The sequence below is a fragment of the Cupressus sempervirens genome, chromosome 10 (assembly GCF_028749045.1).
Source record: "Cupressus sempervirens isolate cs-2001-9-10 chromosome 10, ASM2874904v1, whole genome shotgun sequence".
Classification (NCBI taxonomy): Eukaryota; Viridiplantae; Streptophyta; class Pinopsida; order Cupressales; family Cupressaceae; genus Cupressus; species Cupressus sempervirens.
Window position 1 is genome coordinate 185,201,599 of NC_143127.1, and position 21,959 is coordinate 185,223,557.

Here is a 21,959-nt window from a genome sequence, read left to right on the forward strand (position 1 = left end):
AACTAAATCGCAGACCTCTAGTATGGAATCACAGGCTTCAACAAGAAAATGTAGGTCTGTTATTTCAATTACAGACTACCAAAAACCTCCCACACTGCCCAAATTTTGCAAATAAACAATGTCCAACAACACTGGAAGTTAGACACCCAATTCTGATTATAAAATTTGCAGATGGAAGTATACTTAACTTTTCAATCACACGTCTCCTAGCAATAGAGAATACAAGAGGGAGAACACACAAACTTAGAATTGCTAGACCAAAATTGATGAAAAAGTTCACAATCGATTTGTCCTCCAAGTTGAAAAACACTAACTCTAGATTGCAGCTCTTCTTAAACACAGTTATCACAGTAGAAGAGGAGAAGCAAATTATTTACCTCAGCATAATTTGCATACACCAACTTAGAATTTCTCAGAATTATAATCCCAATCTCCTAGACATAGATAATCACAGATGGGAGATTGAACCAATGAAACCACTATACATCAGCAGTGACTTCAAACAATCTTCTGAAACTCAGAAACCCTTATACTTCAGCAAGGGCACACAATTCAGAACTCAAGAAAAGGCCACAAAGGAAACAAAAGCAAAATATATATTCAAGCATACATTTTCCAATGAAATGAGTTCTCATTTATAATCCTTCGTTGGCCAAAATTTCCTAAAAAATTCCACTTCAGAAATTGTGAAATTTCCCAAAAGAACCCAACACAAGAAACTTTCCAACACACTTTTTAGAAATGTCACTCAATGTCATTATTATAATAATATAAACATTATTATAATAATGCAACTTAATAATAAATAAGAGTTCATGCAATTATTAACTTAATTTACTATAGGTGAGGACCAACTGCCGAAACCACCCATTGCACTGCCAAAAATAGACCTACTAAAAAATAGTAAATCTATAGCTGGGACCCTCAAAACACCCTGTCAACTCACGAGGGTTGCTACGATGAGCTAACTACATCAATTGCATAGACCTACCAAAAAAGGGGACATTATAGTCCTCCCTTCCCAAGATTGCTTGTCCTCAAGCAATTCAACATCATACAGTAACCTCCACCGGGATCCCATAAGAAGCAAGTGATGGCCCTATCCTCATTGAACCAATAGAATGCCAATACCATCAATAGAACCAATAACATGACTTGCAATATAACACTGAACACTTGTGCCAAAGTGTCACCTATAGTTAGATCCATAGAAGGTCCTAGTATGTCCTTTGCACTAACCCAATCATTTTGCCAATCATTGGACTTAGGTAGAATCACTGCATAATATACAAATCCTGTACAAATTTGAAGTAGTACGAACGCCCCATAAAATATACCTCACTACAAACCTCACTAGAATCCTGATCTTCTCTAGTAACCCCTGTAAAAGACGAAGCCACAGGTTAACTAGGTGCAGTATGTGGTTCTCTGTTGCTCTCAACAAATGCACTCACCTCCATTGTACCCACATCCTCATTAGAATTGAAAACTACCACCATAGGAACCTGAATTGTATCTGCAAATGGTGTAAATTAAGCCCAACTCCACTTAGGTGAGTGATCATCAACCTCAAAATCAATAACATGTGTACTATCAACAACACACACCTGAACATCTAAGGTACTACTGCTAAGTGCCTCACTAGATTGCTCATTTATCACAGAAGTACTTGTAGAGATATCATTGCACACACTTACCCCCATTACCTCAGGTTGTGCATCCCTAGGCGAAGTACACCTTCTGCGATTATAATATCTCCCTGGAATGAATCTTCTATCTGATGCAGGAGCATCCTGGGTTGCAGTTCTATCTTGCATGTTTTCAGTTTTCATTCTGGTGCTGAAACTGGGTTCTACTGAAACTGTGTTTTCTGGTTTCTGGGTGTCTATTGCAGACCGTATAACTAATTTTTCATAATGAATGAAGAGTTGCATACTTCAGGGATTGAAGAAGGCCTAGAGTACTATCTATGTTCCAGAGCACAAGTCCTAACTCCTTATGAGTTGGGAGATATGGCGATTCTCCCAGAACATCGATTTCTGGCAGTTTTGCGCGATAGTTTTTTGTGCTCAACTTTCATAATGGATGAGCACTTTTTCTTGATGAATCAAACATTGCACACTTAAGGGGTTGTAGAGGACCTAGATATCTACCCACAGTTCGAAGTGCGAGTTCTAACTCAATCGGAGCAAGGAGATATTGCGATTTTGCTCAGACATCGATTTCAGGACATTTATTTACTGTTGGAGGCCGACTTGTGTATTTAATTTGGTTTATTTTTATCTAATATTTGTTGAGAGCCGACTTGTGGCTTCTCCATGTTCTAGAATGATCTGTAAGCCGTTTTGGCTAGTATAAATAAAGTGTTTAGGCTTAGAACTAGGCAGATTAGGAAGTTGGAGAAAGGAGTGCAGAGCAAAACTGGAAACTGCGAATTTGCTGTTGGATCTTTGAATGTGAATGTATTTGTATTTGGCCGTAACCCAGAAGGCCTTATAGCTGGGCATGTATGAAGATGTTTTGATGAATTAATAAAAGTATTTCACTCTTCTTCCTCCTTTGGTGGCTGTTCTTTGTGTTTGCTTCCATTGTGTTAACTCTTGCAGGGTGGTTTGGAGAGCTGGGTGTGCCATTGGCCCTAGTTTTCCCTATCCTTATGTCACTATCGCCATCCATAATGCCGATAACCAATTCGCAAAATCAATCTGAAAATTTTCAAAGTCATCACCGAAAAAAATAATGATTGAGCCCAATTCTTGCAGGCTAGCAGGAAACTGCTTTGATACCACTGTAATATTCCCAACTAGATACAACTCAACAAACTCCAATTATATCTTAACTTAATAGTTGTTTGACATTTTGTCAAACACTTTTCAAACAACCTCAGGTATCAAATGAACTTGTTTTTGGAAATCCTTCTATTTTAAGTATGCTGGACTGTGTCACAAGGTTCGCCGAATTTCGGCCACGAGATTCGAAAATCGACGAACTTTAAAAAATCTTAAAAATCATTGTTATTCGCCAATAAATTCGGAAGATTTTGATTTTAGGTTAAAAATAAAAAATAATGCTAATGTGTATATCACAAGAGACAAGATGTGATTCACACAAGTTTGGTTATTGCTGTGATGTCGTTTTAGACACAACATTGGTGCAGTTGTCATGTTGTTTCAAACACAATACACATGTAGACATATTCCAATCCCGTGCTCACAGTGCTCAGTTGTAACAATTTCGCCATGATTACAAGCTGCGGGTTCTTAAACGTTGGATTTAAACAGCTTACGGATGTCTGTTGTTTTGAGTCGTATTTTGCTCTACAGTATCAACTTTGGTTGCATGCCCAGACTTCCCTCTTGCGACTGCATTTCGCGTGAAGTGATACTCAATATTTCAACGAAAAACATAAAAACTATTTCGGATTAACCTCATCTTAAAGTTTTTATTTAAATGATATTAAACATCTTAAATTGTGGTTTAGAAATGATGGGATTTTTCTAATTTTAAAATGCTAAATATAAAATTATAATGCATTTATCAATTAATACTAATAATACCAATAAAAGAAATTATATATTAATATATAAAATAAGATTTTAAACATATTTAAGTTACAATATTGTTCGATAATATATATATATATATATATATATATATATATATATATATATATATATATATATATAATTTATTTATTTTTTAATTTATTATTTATATTTTTAAAAACCTAATTTATATAGGTGAATTTAATGCCAAATTTTTTCAAAAAAAATTGTCGTGTCGAATTTTAACTGAATTTTATAATTGTCGAACTTGAACTCGAACTCGAACTCGAACCTTGTAACTTAGATGCTGGATATATGTGCCTTCCATGATGTTAAAATGTATGTATGATGCTGAAATAACAAACATATACTAAAAAGGTTGAATGATAAACCCAGATTTCTCTAGACAAGTAATGGCAAAGCAAAATATTTACTATCTGGTCTTTTCTTGATGTATTCAATTATAAACTTCACACATACAACTGTATTCAATATTAGAATGAGGTTGACAATTATTGCCAAGTAACAATGACTTCTGCTGAGCATATTATTACCATAACAATAAATTGAGAGTGGATATTCAAAATGAACAAACGAATAAAAAACCTGGAAACTCTGCCCACCCTCTTTTTGATTTGAAGCAGTGATATGTCTGATCGCAGTCCCTAACAAGTCAAATGCAGTCCCAAATACTAATTACAGGTCATGGACAATTGATTGCAGGCCTTTAGAAACAAGACATAGGCCACTGTAATTAAATGTTGGCCCACCAATGTTAAACGTAGACCCCAATGGGCAGATTGCAGGTTCCAAATAATAATTTACACGCTTCCAGAACTAAATTGTAGACCTCTAGGATGGAATCACAGGTTTCAACAAGAAAACGTAGGTCTGTTATTTCAATCACAGACCACCAAAAACCTCCCACACTGCCCAGATTTTGCAAATAAACGATGTCCAACAACACTGGAAGTTAGATGCCCAATTCTGATTATAAAATTTGTAGATGGAAGTATACTTAACTTTTCAATCCCATGTCTCCTGTCAACAGAGAATACAGGAGGGAGAACACACAAACTTAGAATTACTGGACCAGAATTGATGAAAAAGTTCACAATGGATTTGTCCTCCAAGTTGAAAAATGCTAACTCCAAATTGTAGCTCTTCTTAGACACAGGTATCACAGTGGAAGAGGAGAGGGAAAATTATTTACCTCAGCATAATTTGCATACACCAACTTAGAATTTCTCAGAATTATAATCCCAATCTCCCTGACACAGATAATCACAGATAGGAGATTTAACCAATGGAACCCCTATACATCAGCAGTGACTTCAAACAATCTTTTGAAACTCAGAAACCCTTATACTTCAGCAAGGGCACAAAATTCAAAACTCGGGAAAAAGCCACAAAGTCAACAAAAGCAAAATATATATTCAAGCGCGCTTTTTCCAATGAAATGAGCTCTCATTTATAATCCTTCGTGGGCCAAATTTTCCTAAAAAATTCCACTTCAGAAGTTGTGGAAGTTTCCCAAAAGAACTCAACACAAGAAACTTTCTAACACTTTTTAGAAATGTCACTTAATGCTATTATTATAATAATATAAACATTATTATAATAATGCAATTTAATAATAAATAAGAGCTCATGCAGTTATTAACTTAATTTACCATAGGCGATGACCAACTGCCAAAGCCACCCACTGCATTGCCAAAATTAGCAACTGCCAAAAATAGACCTACTAAAAAATAGTAAATCTACAGCCTGGACCCCCAAAACACCATGTTAACTCACGAGGGTCGCTATGATGAGCTAACTATATGAATTGCATAGACCTGCCAAAAATTGGGACATTGCACCCTTTGTCTTCCACACCTCATGTTGTTCCTTAATTGCACCTTCTACATCAACCACCATTTGGGTCAAAATAGGGCCTCCTAGCTTGTTAGCACTAGGGGCTTTGAACACTCGGCCACAAACAATAATAACATCGATTGCAATTTGCCAATAAGGGGACCTAAAACAAATTAAATAAAATTTTAACAAATTAGTATGTTATATTATTACTATTAAATTTGAAAACAAATTAAAATAAACAAAATAAGCATATTATTGTCTTTTGAAATTTGAAAGCAAGAGAAATAAGACATAAATTAAATAAGTACCTTGTTGCATTGAATGAAATGTTGTTGTAGATGAAGAAGTCTTCAAGTGCTAATGTTTCATTATCATGCTTCTCCTTGTTCCAACCCATGCTCTCAAGCGATGGTTGTGCACCTCGAGCCATGTGTAGAACAAAGATGAAATCAAGTGTCGATCTTTTCTTGCGAATGCGAGGCCCAATGGTCACACTCGCAGAAGCAGTAGCAATAGGAGGTAGAGTAGGGGATAATGGAGAGTGAAAACTAGAAGATCCCTCTTGAGCTAGTTGTGCCATTTATTCTTGTTGCTTCTTTTTCTCCATTGTTTCCTCTAGAAGAGCTTGCATGTCTTGCACATTCTGGGGTACTTTTTTGCACTTTTTAGCATCACGCCTAGGTATATGTGCTAGGTGATACTTCAATCTATTTATGCCTCTCCCGATATATGTTACAGCGCAATGCCAACATGTAACAACTCCCTTTATGTGGCCCAAGATGGCATGTTTCATAGCCCTATCCCTTGCTATTGCAACTGGGTTTGCATCAAGGTTACATGCAACCCTAGTTCCACTTACACAAGGCTTACCCTAAGGCATGATGTCAATGTGGGTGTTGTTGCAATATGAATATATTATAAATTGAAAAAAATAGTGTTGCACCGGCGCGGGGGTGCAGAGGGACGTCAAAATGAGTTTCGAGTGTGGGAAAAATAAGGGCCTCAATTTGGGGATGGCAGAGGGACGATGCTGGGGTGCGAAGGGTGGTGAGGTTGCATAGTATACATATATGACTGAAAATGCTAATTATGAAATGATACCTCAATATAACATACCAAATATAGACTTATAGTTGAATATAGAAAATTGAAATGTGATTCACGAATCATAAGTTGAAACTTGAAACTTGAAACTTCATAACCATTATCAATGACCAATAGACTTAGTAAAATTATAAATACTAAAACTTTTAAACATAATAATGATAATGATTAATGAAAAATATAAACTATACATAGTACAGTGTACCATGTAAGTCATCCATTGACTATCAAATAATCAAATGACAAAGATGAAAGGTTCAAAATTCATTGTTCAAATATGAATTAAAAAAGTTCCCGTGGTTAAAAAAATAATAAAAAACAAAAGAAAAAAGGTTTTGCTTTTTACTTTTCATGCAACGTGCTAGTCGCACCCTTATGCACCTTGGGTGCACACCCCCGCACCATGTCCCACCCGGGTGCTCCGAGGGATGCGACTATGGTGCGACAATGTTTTGGCTTTGGTGGGGGTACTCGGGTGCGCGAAGTGCCCGCACCAGGGATGTATGCGCACCGAGTGCATGGGGTTTTAACTTTAAGGCCTTCTTAGTTCTTACTTAGCAAGTTTGTCATTGAGATAAATTAGATTAAATCTAAATACGAGATACTAGAAGTAGAGACTAAACCAAATGTACATCCCCGGTGCGTGGGGTTTTAACTTTAGGGCCTTCTTAGTTCTTACTTAGCAAGTTCTTACTAGATACTAGAAGTAGAGACTAAACCAAATGTAAACAAAATGAAAAGTAAAAAATATGAATGTAAAACAATTTACAAAACAACACAAAAATGCAACTTGTTGCTTACATTTTCAAATAAATACTAAAACTTTTAAACATAATAATGATAATGATAAATGAAAAATATAAAACATATATAGTACAGTGTACCATGTAAGTCATCCATTGACTATCAAATAATCAAATGACAAAGATGAAAGGTTCAAAATTCATTGTTCAAATATGAATAAAAAAAGTTCCCATGGTTAAAAAAATAATAAAAAACCAAAGCAAAAAAGTTTTTTTTTTTAACTTTTCATGAAATGTGCCAATCACATCCTTACGCACCTTGGGTGCACACCCCTGCACCACGTCCCACTCGAGTGCTTCGAGTGGTGCGACTGCGGTGCAACAATGTTTTGGCCATAGTGGGGGTACTCGGGTGCATGAAGTGCTCGCACCGAGGATGTATGCGCACCCAGTGCGTGGGGTTTTAACTTTAGGGCCTTCTTAGTTCTTAGCAAGTTTGTCATCGAGATAAATTAGATTAAATCTAACTACTAGATACTAAAAGTAGAGACTAAACCAAATGTAAACAAAATGGAAGGTAAAAAATATGAATGTAAAACAATTTACAAAACAACACAGAAATGCAACTTGTTGCTTACATTTTCAAATTTGCAAAAACAATGGAAATGCAAGTAAGTTTGTAGAAGCCTCCTCCAAATGCTTTCTTAAGCTCCTCTCAATGCTTAAGTGCACGCTACAAAGTTGTACAAACCATCAACAATCAATATGGGAGAGCCAATGGGTTTGTTAATTTTTCTCTCAAAACCCCAATGCTCTTCTCTAACTCTTTCCTCTCTATCACAACCATTAGCAAAGGGTGGAATGACCTTTTTAGCTAAAATGGATGTTAGACAAAACAAAAACAAACAACTTAACCTTTTATTTTAAATTTTTTTTTTCTCTTTTTTGCTTCAGTCGCTGGCGAGAGTCCCAAGCTTGGGACTTGATGAGTCTAGCGAGGACGAGTCCATGTGGACTTTGCGGACTCTGCGAGGACTCTGCCGAGTCCGAGTCCAGAGGCCATTTGCCTCAGTAATCTGGCTCGGACTCGTAGAGTCTCGTAACTACGACGGTCTGAGTCTAGAGGCCATTTGCCTTGGAAATCTGGCTCGGACTCGTAGAGTCCCGTAACTATGACACCGAGTGTTTGAGGATCAACAAACTCTATTAGTGGCGCTAGCTTATTAGAACCAGTGTTCGGGACTCGAAAAGTCAAAATTGGGCTCGAACTTGGACTCGGCGACTGAGTTTTGGCCAAGACTTGGCAAGGACTCGAAAAATCGAAAAACCTATGAAATTCATTTTTTTTAAGGATTTAAAGATTTTTCCATGCATCATTTAGTCAATTAACATCAAATACACAATAATTGAGATAAATAAAAACTACTTAACACTCATAAACAATTTTGCATAGACCACATAAGTATAAAAGCAAATTTCTGAAGGAAAAAAATTGAAGAACATAATATAAAGTTAAACATAGTGTTACTGTCAAATGTCTACAATATATGAAATCCATGGAATCAAAAGTTCAAAACATATATTAAAATATCAACTAGAGTGTAGAAGATTAAGGCTCATAGTACCCTGTGCCTTCCTACGAATATGCCTAAGGTAAGTCATGTAAGACTCTAGAGCCATCCTCTCTCCTTGTGTTCGAGGTTGAACCTCAGGGGCATCCTCATCCTCATCCACACCCACATAATCTTCTTCATCAGACTTAGATCCATCATTCCTAGCCTCATGGTCCTACACTCAATCTCCTTGCGTCGCAGCCTCCTCGATTGCCATCGCTACTGACTTTGGCTCCCAATCTCCCAATCCACCTAATCAACCCACTCCATGTCTTCATCACTGAAGACAAGATCAACAATCTTTGTGCTCCACTCTGCATGTAGATCAACAATCTCTAATACAATTGGTGCCCTGGATCCATCTATGGAGAAGGCAAAGGTTGTAGTGAACAAACTACAAAGACAAGATCATTCAATTTTTGCACAAACAATAGAAATGCAAGTAAGTTTGTAGAAACCTCCTCCAATGCTTCCTTTAGCTTCTCTCAATACTTAAGTGCAAGCTACAAAGTTGCACAAACAATCAACAATCGAAATGGGAGAGCCAATTGATTTGTTAATTTCTCTCTCAAAACCCCAATACTATACTCTAACTCTTCTCTCTATCACAAGCATTAGCAAAGGATGGAATGACCTTTTTAGGTAAAATTGATGTTATACAAAGCACAAAAAATTCACTTAACCCTTTATTTTATTATTTTTTGCACTTGAAGAGTCATGCTGCTAAAGAGAGTCCAGAGCTCAGGACTCTGTGAGTTAGGAGAGTCCTTGGACTTGGTGAGTCCATGCTAACTCTGCCAGGACTCTACCAAGTCCGAGTCTATAGGCCATTTGCCTCAGAAATGTGGACTCTGGCTCGGACTTGTAGCATCTTGTAACTATGATCAAAACACACACACAGAGGAAGTGAACCACATATTATGCCCAGGATATTACAACTACTAGAAGCAACACATTTAGATACGACATGGAAGCCACACAAGTTGCATGTTATATTGCCCCAATAAGTGGTATGAACCTATAAAATCACCGTTCAAAAATTACAGAGAAAGCATTACACTCCAGCATCATTGGGATTGGAAGACGTGGAAATGAATATTAAAATAATCTTTATGTTTCTTTTTAATGCTCACTATCGTATCTTATTATATCTTTGTAAATATTAGAATGTTTCTAATATTTAGGTGCAGTCTAGAATAGAATGTTTCTATTCTATTCAACTCTCCTCTTTGTATATATAGATCATTTTGATCTCTGATTAATCAATCAAGTATTCTGTGATTTACGTTTGTAACATGGTATTAGAGCCAATACTTCAAATTTTCTTTGAAATTTTTTTTTATTTCTTTTGAAATTATCTGATCAAAATTTTCAAAATTATTTCCTTGTTTTTTATACAACCTGCTTAGGGTTTCTGCCTTGAAAAATTATTTCTGAATGTCATTTAGGGTTTCGTTTTTTGATGATCTGCAAATCACATTTTTTTTCCAAGCAAATCATGCTTGCACAACTCGCCTCTGTTTTTGGTTGTTTCTTGTCTGCAAACCAGGGTATCTCTCTTCCGTAAACGTTTGGACCTGTGCAATGTCTGCAATTGATGACCCGATCCAGCAAAATCGTGACTTGAAACTCACTTTTTTTTGTGCATAACTCGCATTTTTTTGGATGATTGCCCTTTTTTAAACGCTTGTAACTGCCCATTCTATCAATTTTTGGAGTCAATGCAATAATCTTCCTTGCCACATCTGCCTATAGCTGCAATCTGTGACAAAAATCGGCATTTTTTTCCAAGAAATCGCCATTTTCTGCAATTTTCTTCTCCCATTGCTGTCGACTAGGGTTTTCTTTGAAACCCTAGTTTTTGACCTCGAAATTTTTTTTGTTTTGAAATTCTTGGTGGGTTTTTCGAGATCTCAAATTGGTCTTCATCAAATTTTTGTAGGTGCCTCGATTTTTGTCTCAATTTTCGAGCTAGCAAATTTGGATTCCAACAGCGTATTATTTTTGGGTTTTTCGAACTCTCCTTTGTGTACTCCGATTTTTCTGGGTCTTTCATTTTCTCACCTCGAAGCTTGTGCCATTTGAGATATTCGCATATTATGAGCATCTGTATCAGCAACATCAGAAGTCAGAGTCAATTAAAAGGCAAGCCAATGCTGCCCAACACTTTGAGCAGAAAGAATCTATCTACCATGCCTTTATGGCCAACATACCTACAGATCATGTGAAATCTTCTGCGTGGTACATAGATTCCGGTGCCTCCTGACATTTCACTCATAGGCATGGTTGGTTTGTTGAATTCACTCCCTATTTTGACTCAATAATCTTTGGAGGCAATGAAGAATACAATATTGTCAGCAAGGGCAATGTTCAAATTCAGTCCGGAGAAAAAAGACTCATGTTCGTCAATGTATGTTATGTTCCTGGCATGAAACATAATCTTCTCTTTGTTAGTCAGATTATAAAGCACTCCCCTCAGTTGGATGTTATTTTCAATGGAAATAACTGTTCGATTATTGATCGTACGTCTCGCACTACACTTGCTGTCGGTCTTGAGGATCATGGTGCATCATGGCTGATAGGTGACATCATTTCATTGTGTGAAGGATCTGACATGGACTTGTTTTGGTCTGCAGCTGAGTTCTGACTGTACCTTATGAAATGTGCGGACCCACTAGACACGTGTTGATCCATCACTATGTCGCTAGAAATAATGATCGAGCAACTTTACATAGCGACATAACGATGATCATGGATCTTCTTTTGATCTGACAGTCAACAAGATGCATCATCTTAAAACATTATCCGTCGATCTCAAAACATCCAACATTCGTGACTTATTTCCAAGGTGACTTGACTATTTTACTCGATGATGTGGATGTTTAGATGTGTTTTGATTCGTCAATTTGATTCCAACTTTGGTCTTCGCCACCTTTGACCCGATTCTTTCACCATTTTTGCATTTTTGAGTGCTTCACTTTGCATCGAATTCAATTGATTTCTCTTTTATCTCATTCTCATTATTTGCATTTTGTCTTTAAGCCTCAGTCCTTGATATTCTTTGCCGTCTTTTTCTCTGAATATGTTTGTGATATCTTCATTCTACCTGTGTTATGTCTTTAATGGAACACTTGATCATAGAGTCAGGGTTTCTCAGAGATTTTAGGAATGCTTCCATGAACAACTACTTCATAGTGTGAATCTTTGTCTTCAGCATCATTAGGAACAAGAAAATATGAATAAAAAGAATATCTAGACCTTCTTCTCATCTGGATAAAGCATAACAAAAACCCTCCAAAACCCTAATTACCTAGCTTTGAATTGATGCATTGCTCATATGCATCCCGCATTAGCTAAAGGAATGATGATAAGCAAGATCATCCTATAGGAAATCTAGACTTAGACTCGCTACTTTGACACTTGACTTGATTCAAAAACCCTAAAGCAAGGATATAGACTGAAACTTGGGCAACAAATATGTGGCCAAGAAGTGAGCATATTTTTTGAGTAAATTCACTGCAACAAAAATATAGTCCTTACCTTGCACCTTTGGAAGTCCTGTGATTATGTCCATGAATTGCTCTCCCACTTTTGGTTTGGAATGAATGTGATTGTAGTTGGCATGCACAAAATGTCTACTTTGTCTTTCTCTTTTGATAGGAAACACACTCACTCATATGCTTAAGGACATTATCCATAAGTCCTTTCCATGAAACCCTTTCCTTGATCTACTTATTCAATTATATGTCTCAAGTATCCACGATGTCCTTCTAATAGTGTATCATACTATCAGGCACTGCCCTCATGACTTTGTCTTCCATGTTTGACTCAAGGACAAAATAAACTCTTGCCTTTCAGAGGATTGCGATGTCCCCTATCTCAGAGATCAAATTCAATAAATAATAACACAATAGTATATATAATATTAGAAGAAATATGTTAATATTATCTATTATTAATATAATAATATGTAGTAATATAATGTCAGATAATTAAATAATATTAAATATTCCCAAGTAATAAGTGGTCATATAAAATTATATAATAATATATTATTATCAAATCTTACATCTGTAGTACTAATATATATATAATGTAATATTGATATTATAATATATAATAATTATAATATTTTATTTAAAATTGATATTTTGTGTTAATATATTGTAATATATATAATAATAATTTATAATATTCACATTAATATGTTTATATATTATATGACTTGATAACCAGCCCGATACTATTATTGTCATCGACCACGAGTTGCAACCTTCTTAGATTGTTCCCCCTCATAGCAATATATGGAGTGGGTGACGGCATGAAAAAAGGGAATAGAATGTAAAAAATTAAAAAAACATTGTATAAAGGCAGTAAGTCAGCAGTGACTCCATGGTGACTTCATAGCATATCAAATGCTTATGCAGTAAAAGGATAACGGAGGACAATAAACAGATCCTCATTGGGGGTGAGATTATGAACCACAGCCAATAACACGGAGGAGTTAAAGAGAGGATATACATTAATAATCAGACTGCTTACAGGCGACCATGTAGAGGCAGCGATCCTCCTGGATTGCATCAGTGAGACCTATATCAGTCATCAATAACCTTCTATGTATAATCCATTTGGAACTTTTACCTTTAACATAATCAGCTTAAAAATTTCAGAGCCTAGTTAAACATAATCCTTAAAATCTTTAAATATCAGATCATATTCACATCTGCAAACAGATAATTAATCTCTTGTCTTATTCAGTCAGGTTGTACAACTTATCCCATTTCTCAGGTGGAACACTTGGCTTATTACAATAAGCAATGATAAGGCAAGATCATTTGCACATTAATCTGCCATACCTGATATATTAGAGATCATAGTGGTCATTAAGTATAGATTTATTCTACAAGGTCCACTCATTACAGTTGTGTCCAATTGTCTAAATCAGAGATACTAAGTGATATTGATATTACCTATTTGATATATCACTGACTTTGTATTAGCAATTCACGAGATTATAGTGGAATGAAGAATGTAATTCATAATAAGAAAAAGAATTCAAGTTAATTGTCCCTAAATTCCAAGATATCCTAAGAAGGGACATTACAAGGATGATTATGATTGTTATTTGAACTTGGCATCTTGAAACTTTCTTTTTAGTTGTTATTACCTATATCCTACTATAATATTATCTTTTCACTCAATAGAAATGTTAGACATGGAGCATAAAATTGGCTTTGTGGATAAAGCACCAACACTACCATTTTTCACCCCTCATCGTATTCTATGTCAATATCATAGGCTTGAAGCTTGCTCACCTATTTTTAGATTATTCTTGCTAAGGAAATAATTCAAGTTGTTGTGGTTTGTCTTATCCACAAATCTGCACCAACTAGGTAGGTGTTGTTGGAATTCAGCCAACACATGCATGATGTCTAACATCTCATAAGTAGAGAACCTTCTTTTTTCTTTCTTGAGTTCTTGCCTTTCAAATGCTATTGGATACTATTCTATATCAACATTGCTTCAACCCCTTCTCCCAAAGCATCACATTTTGGTACAAAGGGAACTAAGAATTCAGGCTCAAATAGCACATAGGCTTTAGCCCCCAAGTATCGTTTTATATTGGTAATGCCTTTTGGGATATTCCTAAGTTTTTCCGTAAAACTACAATTCCAACTAAAACAAGAAATATAATACACGAAAGCGTATAGATTTAGGAATTGAAATGCCCTTTATAAGATAAGTCCTTGTTTAGGTCTTGTAGCATCAGAAATTGTAAGCACTTTGCTAAGGTGCACAGTTCCATGCTTAATTTGGCATCCATTTTAGTGTGTATTCATTGTTCCATGCATCATAGGACTTTTCTAATCATTTAATTAATAAATATTTGAATATGAGTCATCTTAATTTAATTTCTATGAGGGCCCTTAATTGGAGGTATGCCCCTTTACTTATTTGATTCATTCCATCATCATTTGCATGCATAGGCCCTACCAGCACATGTGGCCTGTTGCATGCATTTCTGCATATCAAACCTCAATTCTGCACATGTTTTAGGCTTCCCCATGTCCAAACTGACTCTCAACTTGAATTTGAGCCTGAAATTGCTGGTATAGGGCAGGTCAAAGTTGCCCCATCCCTAAAACTTGACCCATACTCTTTAATTCGGGCCTGAGTTTGAATTGGAGAAAGGTCTTGGGTTTTGGCTATCTTTCAACTTTTGGGCCGCAAAATGGCTAGGTGAGGTATATTAGCAATGCTACCTCCTCCACTTTTTGGATGCTATCAACCCATGATCAAGCTAGCATCTTAAGTATCAAATTCAAATCAATGAAAAATTCAAATACTCAAGCATTCAAGACTTTCCATCCCTTTCATTGTGGCAAGCTTCAACGATCTTCATGTAAGTGTGTTCTTCACGATTTCCTATTAGGTTTTTGTGGAGTCATGCTATTGCATCAACACTTGTGTTTCCATTCCAAGAACATTCGTATCATCAAGGTATATGACATTTTTTTCTCCGACCTAGCCTCCGCTTCCTATAAGCACACTTTCCTTTCAAACATCTCCTATTTCAATTTCGTGGTTAATTCTAAATCAGGGGTCTGACTAAAGCAAACCCCGTTCCACAACCCTTCTTTCTGTTTTCTGTGCACAGGTGACTAGTAGTGCCGCTGCATAGAAACCTTCAGGAAGGACTGACAGAGAGCTATAGTTGACTAGATTTTCATTAGATTTTGCGTGTATAGGGTGAGTTTGACTTACACTGGACCTCCTGCTCACCCCCAACCTTCAGAGGCCTGCTAGAGCACCCACTTTTTCCTAAAATTTGGTTTGCAGGTTGGTCTCTCTTTTTCCAGATCCGGACTCAAAATTGGGTTCTCACTCTATTAGCTGTCTATGTATGCAAAAATCTTCTTCTTCTCTTTACCTAGCCCTAGATCTTGCATTCTTCATATCCATTTGTACAGTCATCTTTCATATTAGCAAAGGATCATTGTGTCCACCTAGCTCCTGACCTTCCTTGAGCCTGGTGGATCATGTTCATTCCATTGCAAGGGGAGATAGGCTTAAGCTTCCTAGTTTACTCATTCAAGCTAGTGAACACTATTTTCTTCATTACATTTTTGTGAACCTGATCCCCTTACATGTTAATTCTGATTTGGATGTCTAGATCTACTTTATATGCACTTAATCAATAATCATTTCATTTGTGTTGTTACATTTTATGCACCTAATCTGAGAGTTCCTATATTTGAAGCTCGGTTCCTTTTTGTCTGTGTTTTCTTTTCAATTGATATATATATGTGTGTGTGTGTGTGTGTGTGTGTGTATTTATCTAGATGTTCAGAATAAATTGATTTGATTTCTTTCCTTTTACGAGCTGGTTGAAAATAAGCTTTCTTTCAGTTTAAGTCATCTTTATCATTCCTTCTAGAGCATTTCTTCATTTCTGCATAAAAATAATAATATAATTATGCTATCTTGAGGTAATATAAGTATTTGTTGTTTATATTATGTATCTTCCTAATAGTACTTGCCAATATGATTGCATTTGTTACCAAACTTATATCATTTACCAACATGCTTTTTTCAATTTGGAATAACACTATCTAGACTAATGTTAGTTTGCCACTTGAAATTCTAAAAGGATAACTTAGGGATACCGAAAATAACTCACTGTGGCCAAGCTTCTGTTTCTCTTTTTCAATTTTCTTCAATGTAACGTTATTTTTTTTCTTGATCAGTGAATGACCGAAGCCTATAGTAGTTATTATTTATTATTATTATTTGTGGAATTTAATTAATAGTATGTAGATTCGAACCCAAGACGTCCCAAATGAGAGGCTCACAATTTACCGTTGTGTTGTAGGCTCTTGCCTTCAATGTCATGTTATTAGTTTTCTTATGTTTTATCTTTTAACCAAAAGGTTGAGAAAATACATGGAAAAGGATTTTCTTTCATATTCTTTAAAAAAAATCTTTTCACTTTATTTTCTTAAGTTGTGTTATATTGATGTGGTGTCACTTTTTTCCTTACAATTTTATGCTTCATCTATATGTGGGAACAATGCTGATTTATATCCTAGTTTTTCAAGTAATTTGAAGTACAAGTTCTAAATAATATAAAACCATACTTTGGGGGCTAAAGCCTATGTGCAGGATGCAGTTTACAAATTGAGTGAAGTAGGCCAAGCAATAGATAAAAATGATTTCACAAGTGCAGAACGCATTCTTGGTAAAAGTCTTGATACAAAGTGGATTGTGAATATTAAGGAAGCATTTACAAAGGTAAGTTTCACTTGATGATTGGTCAAGCTTTTTCAGTAGTTGCATCTAAAAATGCGTTTTGGAATATATTGATAATATCATAACTTTACTGAATATCTACAATTCTTCTTATACTGTCCATGTTTCTCTTCCAATGGGGAGATCACCACATGTAAGGCTTAGTAAAGTATCTAGATAAAATGTTACCTAATTTCATTTTGTAAGGCAGCCTCTTTAAGATGGTTAGTTTGAGAAGCCTATAAGATTTTAAGCAGGCATTTCTTTGAGGATGCTAGCTTATTGAAGCACAGTTTTCTTTAATAAGTTCACAAAGAAGCACAAGTTGCATTGTTGAAGTCTTCTTAAATGAATGCTCACCTATACTTAAATAACGTAGATGTAACATGCCAAACTAGCTATCAGATAATACTAACAAGTATTGAAGTAATCATACAAAATAAAAAATTTCTTTTAACCAACACTAACAGAAAGAACTTTCCTTTCATATGAACATGATAACTGTCAAGTTTGTTTAGCTAACTGCAAATAAATGATATTACAATATATTCATTTAACTAATTTCATGTGAAAATGAATTAACTAACAAATCAATAATTTTTTAATCCGTAAGAAAGAACTTAACAATTGAATTAACAAACAATGCAAGAATCAAAGAACCTGAAAAGTGGAAGTATTTGTTCTTGTGCCTCATTCTGCAATTTCTCTCAACTGTCATCCAGGAGAGGGTGGATATCATCAGCGTTTGTACCTCCCAACTGTTGAGCTTTTGGTCTCAACCTTTCGGTCTCCTGCACAGTATCCTTTCAGAATTGGCCTGCCCCTACATGAGAGGTGCAAAAACAAGATCTAAACCTTGTTGCCATCTGAGACTTGGTGTTTAGAACCCATACCATCTTATCTGGTCCAGCTGGTCTTCCTTCCTGACTCGACATGCCCTACTAGTTCATGTGACTGACAGTTACTACACCATTGCATAGCACTACCTTGGCTAAGGTTTTATTAATGCTAGCACTGTAGTTTGTGTTGTCAATATCGCCACCATACTCATATATTGAACCCTTATGACTCATTCTGTCTTCCCTGACTTTAACAGAGCTTACTGTTCAACTTGGCAATAGTGGTTTGATGACTCAAAGGCATATGCAGACTATTTATGGCTCTTAATGATTCATAATAAACTAAGGGAGTCGCTTCCCAACAGTTTACAGCTGTTATAAATTATAATTCAAATGTTAAAATGATGGATTATATCTTCTTTCTGTTTTACTTCCAAGGATAGAAAAGGAACCCTTTCCAAATGCTGTTAAATGTTATACCTTATCTGATTAGGTTTGACCCACTAATTTAAGAAGATGATACAACATTCTTATTGATGACGTGCTGTTATACTTATATAATGATTTGGGTTTGCCCAACCAAAGGCTCATTTGTTATTCATGGGATTTACGCTATTATTATTCTATCAAGATCACCATTGCGGATCAAATAACAAATAAGTATTATTCCACAGAAGGGCAGCTCCTTGTGTATATCTAGTTGTGCCCCATGTTTTGAAGGCTAGGTTCTATGACCACCATGTATTTCTAAGAATGACTAACTGTTTTACAGATTCATAGTAAGTTGTGATTCATATTTGATGTATGGATTCATAGATTATATGTCTAATCCTAGTTGTCATTCAGATTCACATCTGAATGTGGGTCTATAAGGATACACAAATTTGTAACTGAAAGACAAAATTTACAATGGTGTATGGATTCATAAGAATACATGGAACTCACATCTGAAAGGGGAGATCCATTATAACTATGCATGAGAAGGGTTTCAATTTTCCTCTTTGGCATATACCATGTCTCATTTACTTAAAGAAAAATACATACATACATTCCTAATCTGCTAGGAATGTCCCTATTCAACACACCTATGTACTCAGTTTAAGGGTAAGGTTCAGTAAAATTTATAGACCTTGCTGGTGGCCAAGCATTCCTTGACAACTTCCTATCACAGGTTATCAGTTACGCTGTTCACCCTTCCCAAGTTTTCATACTTTCAATTCCTATTAGGAAGCACCAATATTTTCAAAATAAGTATAGGCTTGTAACAATTAAACCTCTCTGTCTTGATCAGATTATTACTATCTTGATTTATTATTCTTAGTAGTTCAGATCTACCCTTAAATTATAGGATGCCAATTCTCAACTGTTCTTGATACAATAAACAACAACATATTCACAGGAACCATTCCTCACAGTAAGGTTATGTCCCTTTTATAAATTGGTATATGAGTTTATCCTCTGGTTTCTATCCCATTCCTGTTTCAGTTATTTTGTCCTGCATTTTGTCACCACAAATTTTTGATAACAATACAAAACTTTTCCAACTTAGTTTTGCATTTCTTTTAGATAGTTCATTATTTAATTGGCAAACATTGATCAACCAATCAACCCCAATTTTCTTAATAAATCCTTTTACTGAAGGCTTTCCTCAAGTTATTTTCATTTTTCATTTTATTAAGGCTATGTTTGATTTTTGAAGCCTTCAATGTCCTTTCTTGCATTTTTGAGTGTGTTTAGTTGCTTTTAGTCTTTTTGTTTCGTCCAATCTCTTGCTTTCAGTTTTCCCTTCTACTCAAAATATCTTAGGGCTTAATTGAACTTAGTAGTCAAAAGATATGACTATTTAAGTATCCAAAAAGTGGACTCTCTAGGCACAATCGCATATTTAAAATATCATGTTATATTTTAATGTTGACATTCACTTTTTGAAAAATATACCACAAATTGGCTTTTATGTTATGTTTTTAAGTTACTTCATCACTTAAATTTATCACTTAAGTGACTATAGTGCACTTTATGTTATATCTTCATGTTTAGTTGGTTTTTCATTTTTCACTTACGTGACTTTATCAGTATATAGTTCTAATTTAATGTTGAGTTTTATGTTTTTTTTATTTTAAAATATCTAAGTTAAATATTGCTTTTTGAATAATATGTGCACATGATGTATAGATTATATAGTGTAAATGTTATTTTTGACCCAATCAAGTGATATTAACTCAAAAATCAATTAGACATGTGCTTAATTGGCCACTTCAGTTGTGCAAACTTGATAACATGTTTTTTACATGTTTACATGCAAATACATTGCTAGAGTCTGATGTTGGCTTGAAAATGCATATTTTAAGTATGTAATGGACTTTCTAGAGTCCACTTTACATGAAAACTCTCCTTGACATGCAAATCACTTTACATGTAATAACATCTTGAGAGTCTAATTTGCACTAGGAATGCAATTTATGGACTTATGCAAATAAAAAGTGAGCTTTTAAAACATTTAAATGCATTCCTAGAGTCCAATTTACATGTAAAAGGAATTTCTAGCCAAGGCCTCACATGTAAATGCCTTTCTAGACTACGATTTTCACTAAAACATGTAAATATGCAAATGCATATTTAGAGTCTGATTTTAAACATGTAAATGCATATTTGAAAAATGTAATAGACTTCTAAGAGTCCATTTGCATGTAAATGCACTTTCAATAATGAATGTTACATGTAATATACCTTGGAGAACCCGATTTTGCATTAAAAACTCATGTAATCACCCTCCAAGACCCTCCATGAATCTATGAGGTTGACTCAAAAAACTACACAGTTAAATCCTGATAGCAATATCACAATTTGACTTGTTGTGGAAAAATATTTCCAACTTATTGATTGATGAGCTTAAGGTGATTTCTAAATGAATGGTTCATAAGGCACAACACTTGGGCGAAGGTTTTGCAAATGGGGTTGCAAGCAGAGTGGGTCTAACTATGGAGAAAACTCCGTAGTTAAGTGCGCTTGAGCTGGAGTAGTATTGGGATGGGTGTCCCCCCATGAAGTCCCAGTGCTTCACCTTTGTGAGCATCACCTAGATCCAATGAGTGCTAAGTGTTCCATTTATTTTCATGAGAGATGGATTCATGTGAATCACTACTCATGAAACATGAGTCAATGAGTTTGACTCAAAAACTACATAGTTAAATCTTGATAGCAATATCACAACTTGACTTTTTGTGAAAAAAAATCTCCAACTTATTAATTGATGAGCTTAAGGGGCTTTCTAATGAATGGTTCATAAGGCACAACACTTGGTGAAGGTTTTGCAAATATGGTTTCAAGTAGAGTGGGTTTAACTATGAAGGAAACTCTGTAGTTAAGTGCGCTCGAGATGGAGTAGTGTTGGGATGGGTGACCTCCTAGGAAGTCCTGTTGCTTCACCTTTGTGAGCATCACCTAGGTCCAATGAGTGCTAAGTATTCCATTTATTGGCATGAGAGATTGATTCATGTGAATCACTACTCATGAAACATGAGTCAATGAGTTTGACTCAAAAACTACACAGTTAAATCCTAAAGCAATATCACAATTTGACTTGCTGTGGAAAAATATCTCTAACTTATCAATTGATGAGCTTAAGGGGCCAAAAATTGACAATTTCTCCAACACTTTACAAATGAGAGCAAATGGCCTTTTATAGGGGCCAAAAATACAACAGACGGTAGAGATCAAAGCAAGATCAATGATCTAGATTGGATCCTCAAAACTCTAATTAGGGTTGCCACCCCATCTGCCAATGAGAAGCTGCCACCTCATCAATGGACTAATGAAAAAAGTGCAAAAAGTGGCGACCAATGAGAAGGCACCAAAATGGTGGCCAATTAGAAATAGACACTTGTCCTATTCTAGAAGAAAGAGAAATTTGCCACTTGGGCTTACATCAAATGATCTTCTAATATAACTCTTCCCTTTTCTTTCATT

General features: G+C 35.4%; 1 protein-coding gene across 2 annotated transcripts in view; it reads left to right on the plus strand.

Moving 5' to 3' along the window:
* The window catches only part of LOC149533253 (chloroplast thylakoid lumen protein), a 53,359-nt gene that overhangs the window by 19,204 nt on the left and 12,196 nt on the right, over positions 1-21,959 (plus strand). For both annotated transcript variants that reach the window (XR_016357138.1, XM_089804995.1), the window contains exon 2: positions 17,018-17,157. Coding sequence is in view for 1 of the 2 variants with exons in the window: in XM_089804995.1 (XP_089661121.1) it covers positions 17,018-17,157 (140 nt within the window). In the remaining variant the exon portion in view is untranslated. The remainder of the gene's footprint in view (positions 1-17,017; positions 17,158-21,959) is intronic.